Source organism: Cervus canadensis, chromosome 17 (genome assembly GCF_019320065.1).
Source record: "Cervus canadensis isolate Bull #8, Minnesota chromosome 17, ASM1932006v1, whole genome shotgun sequence".
NCBI classification, from domain to species: domain Eukaryota; kingdom Metazoa; phylum Chordata; class Mammalia; order Artiodactyla; family Cervidae; genus Cervus; species Cervus canadensis.
In genome coordinates, this window is record NC_057402.1 from 34,490,441 (window position 1) to 34,508,402 (window position 17,962).

General features: G+C 45.3%; 1 protein-coding gene and 1 pseudogene across 2 annotated transcripts in view; both read right to left on the bottom strand.

Annotated features, from left to right (window-relative positions):
• The window catches only part of EDC3 (enhancer of mRNA decapping 3), a 57,416-nt gene that overhangs the window by 3,965 nt on the left and 35,489 nt on the right, over window positions 1-17,962 (bottom strand). For both annotated transcript variants that reach the window (XM_043489406.1, XM_043489407.1), the window contains 3 exons: window positions 17,481-17,816; window positions 6,162-6,315; window positions 920-1,137 (listed from right to left, as the gene is read on the bottom strand). In XM_043489406.1, the coding sequence (XP_043345341.1) occupies window positions 920-1,137; window positions 6,162-6,315; window positions 17,481-17,816 (708 nt within the window). The remainder of the gene's footprint in view (window positions 1-919; window positions 1,138-6,161; window positions 6,316-17,480; window positions 17,817-17,962) is intronic.
• On the bottom strand, window positions 13,600-13,741 carry LOC122419867 (annotated as a pseudogene).

Below are 17,962 nucleotides of genomic sequence, written 5' to 3' on the forward strand. Positions count from 1 at the left end.
CAGCATTTCCACCTGCCTATCCAATGGGCATCTTCAACTGAGCTCCTGCTCTTCTTCCCCAAACCTCCCTCAGCTCTTCCCATCTCAGTGATGGCACCTCCATCCTTCCAGTTACTCAGGTCAAGAACCTTGGAGTCGTTCTCTACCCTTCTCTTTCTCTTATCCTTTACATCCAGTCTATAAACTCTTATCTTCAATATTGCTTCAGAAATTAACCACCTTTCATCACTTTCATGCTGTCTCAGCCACCATCACTTCTCGTTCCAATTATTACAATAGCCTTAATAAATGTGTGTAAGTCTACAGTCTGCGCTCAAACAACAGACGTAATGATCGTCTGGAACCCGAGCTGGATTATATCTTTCTGCTACTTATTCCTAAAGTGACTCTCCATCTCACTCAGACTAAAAGTTCAAACCTTACATAAAGATCCACAGGCCCTTTATGACAGGGCCCTAAAACATCTAAGTCTACTGCTACCCTCCACCCAACCCTCCAACATTCACAAGCTCCCTTCCCTGTTTTATTTGTCTGCATAACACTTACTACCATCTGACCTGAGAGAAATGTCACTTGTCATCTGTCCTAACCAGAATGTAAGCTCCACAAATGCATGGATTAAGAAAAAAAAAAATCTACCACCATATCCCCAGTGTCAGGAACAGTGCCCATTCTGTACTTATCCGTGAAAAAACTAAATGGATCCCCACCTCTCCATCTGAGTGGTGGGAGAAGGAAGAAGGTGAAGGGATGGGATGTAGGCAAGGAAGGTATTTACTTCCTTAAGACTCTAAGACTACTCATGAGCAAAGTGCTCTTTACGCTTGTGGTGCTTTTCCACCTGTCACCACTGGGCGGCACCAGCAGACCATGAAAGCACTGAGGAGGGAGCGGGCCCCAACCCTGTGCAAGGGCTCACCTTTGAGGCTAGACACTTGTTGGCCCTGGGTCTTGCTGAAGAGAGACAGCTCATTGGTAATGGATTCCAGCATCTTCACAAAGTTGGGCAGAAAGAGGATGACCTGGACATCATGGTTGGCCAGGTGCCTTCCACAACTGATACCCTGAGCCCCCTTCACGTGAGGCCCACACAGCAGGGCCACTGTAGGCCTCTGGTGAACGTTTTTGGGATTCAGCCTGGAACAGAAGGTAAAGAAGCATCATCAGCCGAGACTTGCCAATCCTTTGCCCCATATACCGGACACCTCCTGGCACCTGCTGCTCTCAGGGCCCAGGTTCTAGAGGGGATGGACAAAATCTACTACAGGCCAAGTTCACAGGGTGGCCTTCCCACTGTCCCACACCTCATCTTTGGGTCCTCTTAGGTGTAGCTAGTGATAAAGAACCCACCTGCCAATTCAGGAGACATGAGACCTGGGTTCAATTCCCGGGTCAGGAACGTCCCCTGGAGGGCATGGCAACCCACTCCAGTTTTCCTGCATGGAGAATCCCATGGACAGAAGAGCCTGGTGGGCTACAGTCCACAGAGTCGCAAAGAGTCAGACATGACTGAGGCGACTTAGCACGCACTAGGTAGTTCGCTTGACCTTGTTCCGTGCAACACCGCTGCCAGAACACTGCTTTCTAACTAAGAACACTTTCTGTTCTCACTGTAGGACCTATTACATCAAACACTTCTCAACAGAGGTTTTTCCACCTCTGCAGCCTTCTTGACTCTTCCCCAGTGTGCCTGCTCTGCTGCAGCAAGACTGGTCTCATCACTCTCTCTTGCACCTGACGGTTCTTTCTTGCTTCTGCTCAAACTACTTCACCTGCCCAGAAAGCCTTTCACTTACGAATCTCTGACCCACTCCTTCTAGGATTACTCTGGCTCAACTCCTAAGAGACTCACAGCAAGTACCAAAGAGGGCAGTTGTAAATCATACTCAATTAGTTGCCAGTCCAAGTTCTCTTCTCTGAGCTGCCAGTAAGCTAATAAGGGCAATGCTGGAGCTACTGTATTTCCTAGACTGCTGGGTGGGTGAATGGATGTAAAGCACTCTGAACAGGAACTGACACCAAAAGTACTCAATTGATGCTGCCATCATTATAGTTCTGGTCACAGAGAAGGCAGAAGGCTAAGGGCTTCCCGGTGGGGAGCTGCCTTGGACACTCACTTCTGATGAAGTCACTTTCATTTCAGCTTTATGCCATTCAAAGTGAAGCCACCCCCCCACCCCAAAAGAAAGGCTGAGACCCCTCTGGTCTCAGATAAGCCGTAAATAGGGGGGTTAAAATTAGCCCTAGAGCTATGCCCAACTGCCAGGCAGTGCCGTCTGCCCCCGGGCAGGAAGGCAGGGGAGATGAACAGTCAGAAAGAGGCTTAGGTCCCTGCTTGGGGTGGAGCAGGGACAGTCACTTATGGGTTTTCTCCAAAGAGAGGAGGACAGATGTTGTCATGCCAAAGAGGAAATCCTCACTCTCCAAATAAATTCAGGGGAATTTGGTAATGTACTTTCATATACACCAAGTCATTAATTTCTCCCCACCATGTTTGCATCGTAAGGAAATATAGTGAGTACTTCTCCCTGCTCACAGAAAACTGCAGAGTTCACATCAGACTCGCCCGGGTTTATTCCCTAAATGAACTCTTCCTCTCACAGAGGCATCCCCCATCCGAGGACTCAAAGCAGACCACGACACCCACAGACCCAACAGCAGGGGTCAGAGTCCAGGCACTGGAGACTGAGCTTCACCGTGAACCACCAGTGCCACGTGGGCCAAGTCTTTCTGCTCTCTTGAGCTCTAGCTTGCTCATTTTAAAACCTGGTCTACTATTTACCTTCCAGGTGAAGCAATGAGCAGCAAATTAAATGCTAATATGAAGGCACAGTGAAAAAATGCATGATACTTAACATACCATGGTACTTAACATCACTTAACAGATGATGATGTTAACGAGTTGTGCTAAATATGCCAGCAAATTTGGAAAACTCAGCAGTGGTCACAGGACTGGAAAAGGTCAAGTTTTCATTCCAACCCCAAAAAAAGGCAATGCCAAAGGATGCTCAAACTACCACACAATTGCACTCATCTCACACGCTAGCAAAGTAATGCTCAAAATTCTCCAAGCAAGGCTTCAACAGTACGTGAACCGAGAACTTCCAGATGTTCAAGCTAGATTTAGAAAAGGCAGAGGAACCAGAGATCAAATCACCAACATCCCTTGGATCACAGAAAAAGCAAGAGAGTTCCAGAAAAATATCTACTTCTGCTTTATTGACTATGCCAAAGCCTTTGACTGTGTGGATCGCAACAAACTGTGGAAAACTCTTAGAGATGGGAATACCAGACCACCTGACCTGCCTCCTGAGAAATCTGTATGCAGGTCAAGAACCAACAGTTAGAACCAGACATGGAAGAACGGACTGGTTCCAAATTGGGAAAGGAGTACGTCAAGGCTGTATATTGTCACCCTGCTTATTTAACTTATAAGCAGGATATATCACGTGAAATGCTTGGTTGGTGAAGTACAAGCTGGAATCAAGACTGCTGGGAGAAATATCAATAACCTCAGATATGCAGATGATACCACCCTTATGGCAGAAAGCAAAGAGGAACTGAAGAGCCTCTTGATGAATGTGAAAGAGGAGATTGAAAAAGCTGACTTAAAACTCAACATTCAAAAACCTAAGATCATGGCATCTGGTCCCATCATTTCATGGCAAATAGGTGGGGAAACAATGAAAACAGTGAGAGACTTTATTCTCTTGGGCTCCAAAATCACTGCAGATGGTGAGTGCAGCCATGAAATTAAAAGACGCTTGCTCCTTGGAAGAAAAGCTATGACAGACCTAGACAGTGTATTAAAAAGCAGAGACATTACTTTGCCAACAAATGTCCATCTAGTCAAAGCTATGGTCTTTCCAGTAGTCATGTATGGATGTGAGAGTTGGACCATAAGGAAGGCGCCAAAGAACTCATGTTTTTGAACTGTGGTATTGGAGAAGACTCTTGTCTTCTTGTCCCTTGGACTGCAAGGAGATCAAACCAGTCAATCCTAAAGGAAATCAACCCTGAATATTCATTGGAAGGACTGACGCTAAAGCTGAAGTTCCAATTGTTTGGCCACCTGCTGTGAACAGCCAACTCATTAGAAAAGACAGATGCTGGGAAAGATTGAATGCAGGAGGAGAAGGGGACAACAGAGGACAAGATAGTTGGATGGCATCACCAACTCAATGAACATGAGTTTGAGCAAGCTCCGGGAGTTGGTAAAGGACAGGGAAGCCTGGTGTGCTGCAGTCCATGGGGTCGCAAAGAGTCGGACATCACTGAACAACAATTAACATACATGAAAGTGATTACGGAGGTATCTTTCTCAAAGAAAAGCCAGCAACTGTTGCAAAGAACAGTACTGTTGGCCCTTCTGAGAGCTCAGACACTGACAGAACAGACAGGCACAAGGACAGTCAACCACAAAAAGCTGACCAAAAAGGAATGGACTTGAGAAGGACATTCAGGTCCTGCCCCCAAACTGCTATTTCTGGGAAGCCACTTAATGGCCTCAAATATTTGCAGGAAGAGCTTATTCCAAGGGTTGCCCCAGTGGCTGCTCTGGGAGGAGGTTCAACAGTCAGCAGACCCAAGGGCATGATATACTGCAGAGGGCAACTTGCACCATGTCCTCCTGTGCGGTCTCCATTGGCTTTTCCCCAGCACAGGCCAGGCCAGAGATCCGGGTGGGAAAGCAGGCCTAAGTCAAGGGGCAAGGCGGATGAACGCAACTCTACAGGGTGAGAGGAGTGGAGAAGCAAGGAGGGGAAACCTCACTGTCAGTGTGGGTCACCTTAGCCACCACTCTCCCACAAGACTAACAATGTCCTCCTCTTCGCTGATAAATCCAGCAGACACCTGTCAACCTTAAATGTGCTTGCTCGCTCAGCATCACCACTGCCAACCATCCCTTTATTCCTCAAACACCATTTCTTTGGTTCTTAAACCGTGCCCTCTTGGTTCTCTTACCTCTCTGGCTTTAAACTTTCTTAGCTATTTTGGAAGGCTCATCTCTTAATTAGGCTTTAATGCTGATGTTCCCCAGAATTCCACCCTAGGCCCTTTCCTCTCCTCACACCTTCTCCTTAACAGAGCCTGCCTATTCTTATACTACGTACCAGCTGATGACTTCCGATCTCTATCTTCTGCTCAGACCTTTATCTAAACTTCAGATCCAGACTGCTAATAGTCCATCTGCATGTCTCACAGTCCTAAACTCAACATATCCAAAACAAAACCTACCACCTCCTCCATGCCTGCTCCTCTTCCCACGTTCCTTATCATGGTGACTGTCCATCCCAGTGTCCAGGCTAGAACGCTTTAAAGTTCAGGGATCACTGACACTTTATTTTCAATCACCTTTCATATCCACTCAATACTCTGCCCTCTTAATTTTACTTTAAAAAGTTCCCTCATCTACCCACTTCTCTGATCCCCTCTTCCCTACTTGGGACCACCATCACCTGGCCCCTGGCTCAGTTTCCTGTTACAATTTTCTAACTGGTCTCATGTCCTCCAATCTTGTCTCTGCTAATCTACTCAGCCAAAGTTTTTAAAACACAAAACTAATCATGCCATAGCATTACTGAAGTGCCCTCAACTGTACTGTCTGAGTTCCCTATCACTCAGCTGTACCAAAACTGGGTCTCTGGAGGTTCTTAGAAGGCAAGCCTCTGGTAGTTGGCAGGAGTCTTAGAGTCAACAGCGACCAGAAAGGAAGAATCAAAGAGTGGTTTGTTGAAGAAGAGGCTTCCCAGGTGGTGCCAGTGGTAAAAAATCCGCCTGCCAACAATGCAGGAGGCATAAGAGACGTGGGTTCAATCCCTGGGTTGGGAAGATCCCCGGAGGAGGGCATGGCAACCCACTCTAGTATTTTTGCCTGGAGAATCCCCATGGACAGAGGAGCCGGAGGGAGGGCTATAGTCCATGGAGTCACAAAGCCTCAGACATGACTGAGCATGCATAAGCACTGGGAGAATAATGAGGACTCCCAGGACAGGGGTGAGAATGGCAAACAAAAGCTGTGTAGTGTCCAGGAAAGTGACTTCACAGAGACTCTGTTGAGGAGCAGAAACGGAACCCCTGTGTGTATGAGGCACCATGGTGGTGCCAAGGCAGAGCAGCGTCATCCCACACTCAGCCCCCACCCACCTGGGGGCATTTACCTGTTGGGTCCTCCGAGCAGGGTCAATGCCATCTGACTGGCACACACGCCTGTCATCTCCAGTCTCCGCTCCAGAGTCAAGCCATGCTTCTCAGCCACAGCCAACAGCTTTTTATGCAGCTCGTAGGAAATACTTGGGACAACCAGGCCAGAGTCTGCAGTTTGAAAGGAGGTGAGGAAAAAGGAAAAGTGATTACAGGAAACCAGTTCTTCAAATGATGGAGTTGATCTGCGAAAGCCAAGACTTTAAGACTGACCTTCTTCAGCCCATCTGAATAGTCCAAGACAAAGGCATGCTATGCAGCTCTCCAGAGCTCAAGCAGTGGATATGGAACTACGTAACAACTTGTTCAGGCTACCACAGAGCGGGGGTGAACGGAACCTCTCTTACAAGTTTACCTTTAGACCATGAAGGCCAAATCCACCAACATGTACCCGGTACTATCAAGAAAAGGCTGCCAACCACATTAAAACATACTTTTCTCAAAGTAGGGGAAATGCCACTCCTGGCTGTGAGGTTTTCCTCATAAGCAGACCCCTTATTCTTGCCTAGAGTAGAACAGACACTAGCTAACCCTCCTGATCCTCTGGTCCCCGCTATTCAATTTTCAGGCAGGATGACCTGTTCATCCCACCTGCTCCCCACATCCTCCTCCTCTCCTCTACTTAGCCATTCCGTTTGGCCAAAGAAATTCAACTAAAAACTTGCTTTCTCAAATAATTTGTTGTTTTCTCCCCACTCTGGGTGACTGTAACCTAAAGCTCTTACCAAACAGAAAGAGTACATGGAAAGTAACTATGGTTTGCTTTAAGCTACTCAGAAGAAATCTTTTACTCACCATAAACAAACTGCAACTCTATAAAGGTTAGGGAGAATCACAGTCACTGAAAGTACACCATCAGAAACACTTGGTTTTACAAAGTCAAACTCTTCAGCAGCTCGGCACACTTGAGGAAGTCTATAGCATTACATGTCCAGTAGCAAGGTGCCGTTTCAGAGCCCAGAAAACCAGGACAGGAAAGAAACAGCAAAGTCAAAAATCGTGATCTTTTGCCTTGACATCCAATGCCACCTTACAAAGGTTAAAGCCACTGGGCTGGCCCCAAGTGAGCAAACTGCCCTGGCTCACTGGCAGACCAAGAAACAGGTTCCAATCAGCAAGTTATCAAGGGATTTTGCATATATCTAGTTTTGTCTGGATGGATCACATGCCCCCCCCCCCCCCGCCATCACTTTAAAAGTTTATTTGACTGCTGGCATGTGGGATCTAGTTCCTTCACCAGGGATGTACTCTGGGGTCCCTAGATTGGATGCACGGAGTCTTAACCACTGGACCCTCAGGGAAGTCCCTCAGGTGCCATTTTAGATCCTGTGTCCTCATCTGTACTGGACTGTAAACCCCTCGAAGTAGGGAAATAAGCCTCTTCCTTCCTCGACCCCCACCTCAGTTCTGTCATCTCAGCTGTATTTATTTACCAACAGAGGCAAGATTTCACTAGGTGCTCAAACATATAAATGATGCAAATCGACCATTTCTTGTGTGGCTGAACTCTAAGGCAGAAGTTTTCATCAGAAAGTTCACCACCATCCTGTTGGTTCCAGAGCCCTGTATAGAAAAATTTCTCTTCCTCACTGACAACTTCAGGAGAATTCTATCAGTTATCCAGTCCTGCCTACATAGATCTCTGAAACCACAGAGAATCAGGCTGTGGTTATACATTTTAACAACAGAAACCCAAGCATAAAGACTGAACTTACAGTACCCACGTCTGTATTCTCTCAAACAAAGGCAAAATAATAATGTAATAATAAAAGCCATGTCCATGTCAAAATGAACACTATCTTGTTGGTTAACTGAGCTCCTCCACCTGTCTGAGTCCTAATCCTGCTGGAGGCAGACACAACAGGCAGTGAGCCGAGCCTCACCCCTTCTGAGATGTGAGCCGTTGATACCCCAGATGCCGATGCTGGGGGCTGTAGCCTGATTGCATGTCAACAGCTGATTAAACAGCCATTTTTTATGGTCGGCTTCAGACATGCACATATTATCAGGACTAATTGGGAACCACTGATAGCAGTGTGAAAAAGTTGAATGAATTCTCAGAAATCCTAAGACACTAACAACCCTAAACCTGTCAGACAAGTCACGCACCTGCCTACTTCAAACACCCTCTTCACCTGCAGAGTCACGCAAGGCGAGCTTTCCCTCCAGTCTGTGCAGTTCTTTACCTACTTATTCCCTTTCTGGTGAATCTGAAACAGGTCAGGGCAGTGAATCTTGTGCCTGCCACTCCACTAATCAAACTTTCTTTCTGGAACTAGGTCTTGTGCTACACGTGCAGGTGCCCCCTCTCTGGTTTTGAGGGCTCTCCGGGGGCAGGCTGAGCATTTGCTGCTTTCTCCTCACAGTTCTTAGAGGTACAAGACTGATGGTACAGCAGGAGGAGAGCCTACCCTACTCTGGATGGCTGGCTGCTGCAGCCGGAAACCGTGTCTATTACATTTCACTGATTTGTACCAGGGCAAGAGGCCCTGATGAACTGGCACATTTTGTAGCCCAGGGAAAGATCTGGCCAGGAATCCTCTCTGTTCAGTCTACCAGTCACGGAGTCCAGGACTTCACTGTACTCTACTCTCTGTCTCTGAAAGGAATATGCCAGCACCACAAAATGTTCCTTTTCAACATTTACTCACAAAGTCCAACAGGCAGACTGGCTTATCAGAAACAGGCAGAGGGAATAAAATAAACTCCAAAGGAAGGACACCAAGAACATAGCGTGTGAAGTGCAAACAATAACACTGCCGAAGCCTGAACATGGGCCAAACCCAATTATGTTTGGGTTGGAAGGTGGATGTTAATTGTTTGGGAACCAAGGCAATAACATTAGTGGGTAGGGCTTCTCTTAATATTAATATGTTCTTTACAGCTGTCGGTAAAATAAGAGAGATATAATTATAGCCAGTTCGTGACAAGCAGAGCCCTTCTTAGGATCTGATTAACCTTAGGGTATCAAGGAAAATGGCTTAAGCACACCCAGTACAGGCCGGGAGAGAAGACGCTTCCTCCCCGCACACAGCTCGCCCCGCAGATGGAGGCAGGGCAGTGAAGCCCTGAGGCCCAGCACCATGTATGCTGCCCCTTCTTCATGTCTCTGTCCCTTTCACACTGCTCCTTCCAGCACACACCATCTGGGACCTTCCCTCCCTTACGGACACACGGACATGTCCTCACACCCTCCATTGCACCTCCCCACCCTCAGAAGCCTTCCAGTGCCATGTCCAAGTCTTCCTCCACAGCCTCTGCATGTACATCCCTCCCACTCCTTCAAACCTCCCAGCCTTTCTGTTGTGTAACAAGGCTCCCACGGCAAAGTATCCTCTCCAATCCAAACTCAATCCTCACACTGGCAGGGCCTTAAACTTGGAAAGGCTGTGTGTATCCCATGTCTTACAAATGAGAAGCAGAACTTAATTACGGGCACAGGGATTTCTCCAGGACTATGAATTCTTATTCCACACTGTGGTGGTCACATAACTGGGTAGCAATATCGTGAGTTCTTTTTTAGAGTATAAAACCACTGGTAAATTCACACCTTCAGACCCACAATGTACAGACAGCCCCTGTAGACTTATATTAAGGCTGCCATAAAACGCAATTTGGTGTCAGGTGTATCTTTGAAAGAAGAATTTGTTACAAGGCCTCCCATGATCTGGCCCCGCATACTACAGCTCCTTTACCTTGGAACTCAACCCCAGAGGCTCCAGGCATTTGGCTGCCTTCTGGGCCCTGAGTATTCCAGGTTCCTTGCAGGCTTAAGAAACTCGTCCCCTCACGTGCTTTCCCTCTTCTGGCATTACCCTCTCTTGTTCAATGCTCCTCCACACCACACATGGCTGACTCCTCCTTCTTCAGGTCTCAGTTTAAATATCCCTCAGTCTCAGCATGTTGCTTACTTCTTTCATTGTGCTTTAATACAATTTGTAAATAACTCCTGCCTTCCTCTTGGATTACCAACTTTGCTAGCCTGTAAGCTCCACGAGGGCAGTAACTCTGCCTGCCTTGTTCACTGCCATATCCCCTTTTCCACTGTGCCTTCAGTGCTAGCACAGTGCCTAGCGCAGGGGCTACAGAAGGATGTGTTGAATTCATGAATGAATGGGAAGGAAACCTGTACAACAGCCTCGGGGCATTCCATTCTGCAGCTGGATAAGAGTCCAGCTGTAACCAAAGGCAAGTGTGGGTAAGATGTTTCTGACTCCCCACTTGTTCCTTTCTCCATTAACAATGAGACCAACCTCCTAGCCTCACTGGACCTCACTCCTTCAGGTTAAAGCTCTAGTGGAACAAGCTTTGGATTCAAGAGGTAAAGGACTTCCTGACAAAGATGATTCATTGATTACAAAGGGGAAAGTATCTTTACAAAGAAGAAATCTGTTGGACAACACCTTACCAAGTGATCAAACTTGCCTCAGGGACAGGACAAACTGATGCTGTGTCCTCTTACGATGTGATACCCCACAAGAGACAGAGTGCCACCAAACTCTGGGGAAAATGTTTAACACAAAACACATCGAAAGGAAACAATCAATATATCAAAACTAAGGGGTATTCTACAAATCAACTGGTCTAGACTCTTCACAAATGTCAGTATCACAAAAGACAACAAAAGTTGTGGGAACTGTCCTGATTAAAGGACATGAAAGAGACCTGACAAATAAATGTAACACGCAATGGTTGATTAAAAATACAACTATAAAGGATGTAATTGGGACAACAGGAAAGCTTTGCATATGAAATTAGATAATACATCTGTATTAATTTTAAGTTTTCTGAGAGCAATCTTGTAGTGTGACTGAAGAGAGCAACATCCTATTGAATACATACATAAGTAAGGGTGAAATGCAAAAAACAAAATATAATGAGTTCAACTAAATCTCAAGTTGTTCAGGGGTGTGTGTTTATGTATTTCTATAAAGTAAATGTAGCAAAATGTTAACTGGTGAATCTAAATGAAGGACATACATTTGTTCATTATATTATTCTAGCAACTCTTCTGCAATTTTGAATTTTTTTCAATATAAAAGCTTGGGGAGGGACTTCCCTAGTGGTCCAGTGTGGCTGGGACTCCATGCTCCCAATGAGGAGGGCCCAGGTTCGTTCCCTGGTCAGGGAACTAGATCCCACAGGGCCACAACCAAGATTCGACACAACCACAAATAAATAAAAAATTTTTTTTAAAGTTGGGGAGAAAAAAGAAAGATCCAAATATGATCAACAAATGTTTACAAATGTAATAATACATCAAGCCAGTGGTAGGGTGGGGAATGGCAGGAAACAAAATAAATAAAAAGAATATGAGAACAAACCACATTCTTAGTCTTACAATCTAGCTGGAAGAAAAAAACATATATGTGCAAATAACAGAGAACACAAAACTGTGTTATCCTGACCACAAGTGTAAAATGTGATTTCAAGCCAGGAGTTGCAGGTAGTGTCAAATCCTTCGTCTGAACCACGCTTGAAAGACAGGCAGAATCCTTGTCACAATGATAGAGAAGACAGCACACTGGGGTGGGGGAGGGGCTATGAACAAAGCTCCAGGGGCTGGAATGGGTGTGACAGGAGCAGATGCCCGGAGCCCAAGGCCTACAGGAGGACTAGCTCAGAATGGTGGGCGGGCCAGACGTCAGAAGGCATTATAAGCCAGCTTGTTTCATACAGGATGATGTTATACAGAATTGATTTCAAGAGACAAAGGGAGCCTGCAGGGTAGCACCATAAACTAAAAGATCATGACAATTTCAAGGGCCACACATGAGCAAAAGAGAATCTGGAGTCAATGAATACTGAGGATAAAGGTAAACTCCTTGTCAAAACTGCTGCAGAAGGAATCAGTGTGCTATTAAATTAGAAAAAAATGGCCTCCAGGGTTCTTTCTAGTCATGAACTTTTATGAGAAGGAAGAGGCAAAGATGGCCACAAAGTTTCACGCTGGACACTTAAAAGAATAGTGATTCCACTGAAAGAAATGGGAATGCTAAGGAGTCAAAGATATGGGTGGGAGTGAATGACTAACTTAGCTTTGATATATTGAATTCAAGCAGGATGGTGGATACACTGAAATCAAACTCGCTCCTTGCTCTGGCTAGACACTTGTGGCCGTGAAAAGGCAAAGAGTGTATAATAGCAAAAAGGTCACATTTGTAGAGACCAATTCAGTTTTTAAAATGATGAACTGGTACCTTGATCAAAACTCAGGTGTCAGGCCATAATGTGATGGCTCCAGATCCCCCAGCCCTTAGTTTGAACTTAAACTCTTAAAACTCTGGGGCTTTCCTAGTGGCACAGGGGATAGAAATCTGCCTGCCAATGTTGGGGACATGGGTTCGATCCCTGGTCTGGGAAGATCCCACATGCTGCAGAGTAACTAAGCCTGCAACTGTTGATGTCTGCACGCCTAGAGCCCCTGCTCCACAACGAGAAACCAGCCAACGAGAAGCTTGCACATCGCAACAAAGAGTAGCCCCTGCTTGCCACAGCTAGAGAAGGCCTGCACACAGCAATGAAGACCCAGCGCAACCAAAAACAAATACATTTTAAATATATATACATAAAAAGAATACAACAGTGTAACCCCAGAGATGCTACGAAAACTGTGATAAGCATGTGAAGAGCTTAGAATGGTGCCCAGGATACAGTTGATATCCCCGAACATCCAATACTATGACATCGATCATAATGTTTCTCCTTCCCCTCCCCTTTCTGCCACCTCTAAATCTTGCATACACTTCCATAATTTACTTGTTTACACATCTGGTTACCCTATATTCTAAGGCCCCTGAGGTGATGGACAATGACTTACCCAGAGGATCCAGAATGGCGTCTAGTATAAATTTTATAAATGTTGATGCTTTGAAGTAACTTTACTGCGAATGTCTCTGCAATTCACTACTGACTGAACAATAATTATAAGCTGGGCACTACACTAGCTGCTTTCTACATGATCTCATTTTTTTTCCTCGACAGGAAAGCAGGATTTGCTGGTGAGCATGAGTAAAGAGGGGCAGTGCGAAGGCTCTCACAAGTGCAGGGCCCACCGTTTGTCCAGAGGCCACAGTGAGGGATGTATTTGACCCTACAACCATTCGAGAAGAGCCACTTTTCTGCCACCACGTTTTCAAATTCATCCACATTCAACTTAGCAAGTCCCCAATTCTTGGAGATATGGATCTTCTGGCAGCCAAGGAACTTGAACTTGGTCCTGCAGAGGGCCCCCATCACATGCTCCTTGTTCTGAAGCCTGGTATGAATGGACATCATGACTTGGCCAGTGTGGACCCTGGTCACTGTGCCCTGGGGCTTTCCAAAGGCACCTAACATACAAGTCTGGAGCCTAGACTGATGACGGCATGGCAGTCATGAGCATCCACTGGAAAGGGCTATCTCCAAGGCCCCTGAGGGCAACCTGTGCAGGCAACAGACTGCGTACACTACCGAGGAGGGTGCTATTTGCAGCCACTGCGCACCAGGCCCCCGTGTGGAAGTGGGAAAAGAGCGCAGTCAGCGTAATTGGCTGCAATCACATAACCTCATTTAAATGACAAGCATTATCCCACTGTAGATAAGGAAATAGGTTCAGGAGTCCTCACGCAGCTGCATAACTCAATTCTCTGATCCTACAGAAGCCTCCGCATGGAAGCCTTTAATGATTAGTAAGTCCCTTAGTGTGGCAACACTACTATTTGCTTTCTTAGGGCTCAGCCAAAAAGCAATGCAGGAAGAAAATCACAAAACATATAGACTTGGCCTGTTCTGAATTCATGCAATCTAACTACAACTAGACACTCACCGCCATTCATGCCCCGCACATACTATGCCTTTTTCAGAATCCTTCAGTTGCTCTTCATGGTCATAAAACAGGGGAAAACAGAGCACACAGGGCTCCGCTCTGGTCTAAAGCTGTTTTCAACTCCTACTCCTCCCTCCACCCCCCACAAAAATCTCTACCCTGGTCAAACCGGCCGACAGCCAATCTCCCACACAGCCCTTCACTCACACTATGCACCAGCATCTGCCCAGCCTACCCATAAATATCTTCCTCTTCCTCTCTGATGAAATCTTGCCCATGTTTCAAGGCTTCTGTCCTGCTCCTTCTGTGAAGCCTTCCCCGATCACCCCACCTTCAGGACCTCTCCTGCCTCTCAACACCCCATGGATTTAAAGTCCACATTCTCACTGGACTTCAGGCATATATGGTATCTTTCCATTTCCTACTACATCTTAATAATATGGGTGCAAGGACTGTCTTAGAGTGACTTACACATAATAAGGACAGCATTTTGACTGGCCCAAACTATCTTAAACACTACTTTTACAATATTATTAATGTTCAGCAAAGATTCTTCTCTGAAGACTTATCACTCTCCTAACATGTTCTTTGGGGACCTCTCACCTCTGAACATAGACTGCTCACACACATCTTGCATTTTATAGCCAAATTTAACCAACACATCTGCAACTACTGGATACCATCATTTAGGTAGGTCCAAGCTGGAGGAATGTCCGACAATCTGCTGGAGACAGCAGCACGGTTAAAGGACCCAAAGGGGCTTTCCAGAGAGAAAAGATTTGGGTGAAACAAAGAGCTAAATTTAGTTGCTTCCTGAATGTGTTTTCCCAATCAATAGACCTTTCATAACACTGCCCCCACCACACACACAGTCAGCAGTCTTGCCAAGAGGAATATGAGCAATGAGAGAATAACAGCTTAGAGACTGTTGACACCACTTAGCATGCAGCCATTGTGTAGGATACCAGCAGCAAGCTGCCAGATTCCTGACACCCAAACCATTACCAAATGGGTAGTAAACATGCTGTTCTTTTGCAACTCTGGGTATTAGAGGAAAATAGGTTTGGAGTTCTAAGACATGAATGCCACAAGGCTAGACTGGGGAGCAAGCCAAGCCACTCTCCACAATTGTTGATCTAAGTTGGTCTACTTTTAAGGGAAGTAAAGAGAAAAGACTATATTATAATCTAAGTGCCATTAAACTATCCTTCTCATATCCTTCTTTCTCTTTAATTTACCTACATTCAGAAAAGGAAAAGAAAAGTGAAAGATAAAGTTTGTAAGTACCTTTGCCTCTCTCGACCTCAATGTCCTCAACCTGCAAAAATGATAAAATTACACTAGGTGATCAAGTAACCCAACTTTTTTGTCCTAGCTTGTTTCCCCACATTTTCCATATAGTTTGCCTTATGATACTAACATTTGGATAGGAGATCCAACTAGAAAAGTGCCCCCAGCCAGGCACTACGTGAATAACACTGAGTAAAAACCTGCTTCAATGCTTGTGCCTCGAAGCCAGAGCAGACAAAATCACTTGTGGGAGAAGCTGCTCAGCAAGATAACTACATGCCCGCTCTGTTTTCAGCACAGATCCTGCCTGACAAAACGACTTCAATCCCACTCCTATCACTGCTGAGAACAAAGAGAAAAACCAGACAGATGATGCTATAGGACTTCTTCTCCCCTCACTGTCAATGCTCCAGTGAAATCCAGCTGGCTGAGACATACCACAAGCGGCCATACCTGAGTTCCTGGCCAACGTCTAGCACATGTGCTTTGTAGTATGTCTGTTAATCACAATTGTGATTAAAAAATATGAGAGGAGGGAACTTTTACTTCTTTCATTAAATTAAACAAAGTATGAAGACTAAGCTGGGAAAACGGAGTACATAGTAAAAAAAAGTTCCCACCTCTTCTGTTGTCTACTTTGGCAAATGTTTTTTTAGGGTCTTTTGGATCTGAGAATCTTTCCTGATTCTTGCTGCTACTGTCTCCCTTTAAGCCACTTCATTCTGAGGCAGGCCATAATCTCCCCAAGCTTAGGAACCTCCGGGAAGTCACATACAGCATGAGCCAACCACCTCAGCTTCCAGGAAGTTACCAGTAGAAGCAGCTAATTTTGTCACTGAGGGCAGTAAAAAGGAGAGCAGTCAAAGTGGATGGATGTCAAGATCTGAGTATACTACCAGCCTGCTGAATGACAGCTGCCTTTGAAAAGCTTAAAACCTGACAATTTAAATGAAGTCTGATTCTGAGTTACGTTATTTGCCTTAGCACAGGTGGTAAGAAAAAAAAAAAAAAAGAGTCCAGCAAGTCTACGTTAGCAAAGAGGCATGACTACCAGAGTCTGAAAGGTTAAGAAAGAATACTAATTTCTGTCTTCTACTGACAATCTGCTTATTTTCTTTTCACATGGAACCTTTTACACACAGCAAAACCAAATACAACAGAGCCCCGCTGATGTCTACAAAACTGCCATGCCATATCTGACTTTCCCTAAAATGAAATTAAGCTGTCTCCATAAATCTCCCTGTAACTGCTACTATCTTTCAAGCTACTTCTACCCTATTTTCAAGACTTGAAGCCAAAATGATTATTATCCTTATTTAAATGATTATGATTCCCCCTTTAGCTCCTAAATCACTCAATAATGATAGTTTCTATTTGTATTCCAAGAAGCCCAGTTAATAAGTTTGGAGGGGAAGGGACAGAGACAGAGATGACACAGACCACCTGTCCCATGGCTGCCTCAAAGGCCACGTTTGAAGAAAAGATCCTTATGCTAAAAAAGAGAGAAAGAGTTTAAAATTACTGAGCTAACAGACTAGGCTATCATACATGGACGGTGACCTATACATAACTACCAAGGTACTACTGTCATTGAACTTGATGACTAGCTCCTTATTGACCACAGCTAGCAGGAGATGAGGACAGTACAGTAAACAAATGTAATTTATGTAATTTTAGCCAATGGTTTCAACCACTCAGCTCTGACTATTTCTTACCCCAGCAAACAACCAGTGCAACAGAGCTGAACCTCTGGTAAAATCTACAGGCAGTAATAGGAAAGCCAAAGTGAAAACAGATCTAACTATGTCAAGCTAGAGAGTTAGCCTCTATGCCTTTAGTTGTTAACCATAACCTTCTTAATAAACAGTAGACCAGATCCTGCCAGGCGCAGGATATAAATGGACATGTAGAAAAATCAGCCCCCATCCCAATCGAGTGGTAAGCAGGATGATAAACTGGCCACTATCTCTAAAAACCCACTGAAATGTTGTGAAGTAATTAGCCTCCAACTAATAAAAAAAAAAAAAAAAAAGACAATATAATGGGCCAACGACCATGCCACTTAAGCTACTTCCTACTACAAGACTCTGACTCAGAATCTGGATCATTCTGTTTCAAGTACCAAAAAAAAGTGTGTGTGGGGGGAGGGAATAGCCAGTGGGATGTGGGGTTAACTTACCTGTGCAGAACTCCTTGCTCACACCGTGGGGCACTGTGATTCGACGGTAGACAATGGGCTCTGACTCTAGGATGTTCTCATCGTGGCGGTACCGAGTAGGCCTCTCATTTGGGATGCCCCGGGAACGGGTACCACTTCTCCTCTCATAGGTATCAATCTCCTCGAACACAGCTGCCTTGTCAAAAAGGGCCAGGTTCCCTTCAAAATCAAAATCTGTGTCTGGGATCTCCTCAATATCATCCCCAAAACACTCATCATCTTTATTCTTCATCTGGCCATTCTTTAAGCCACTTTTCTTTGGAGTTGCCTGATTTGGGTGCCTGCTACTAGATGACCCTGCAGAAAAAAACAGGAACTAAAGTCAGTATACTCACAGAAAGTGCTCAGTGGGGAGCACAAATTACCACAAATCTCATGGAATAGTAGATTTCATAAAGTACCCAAGTAACAGTGAATATGAAATAAGCAGTACTCCTGAAAAT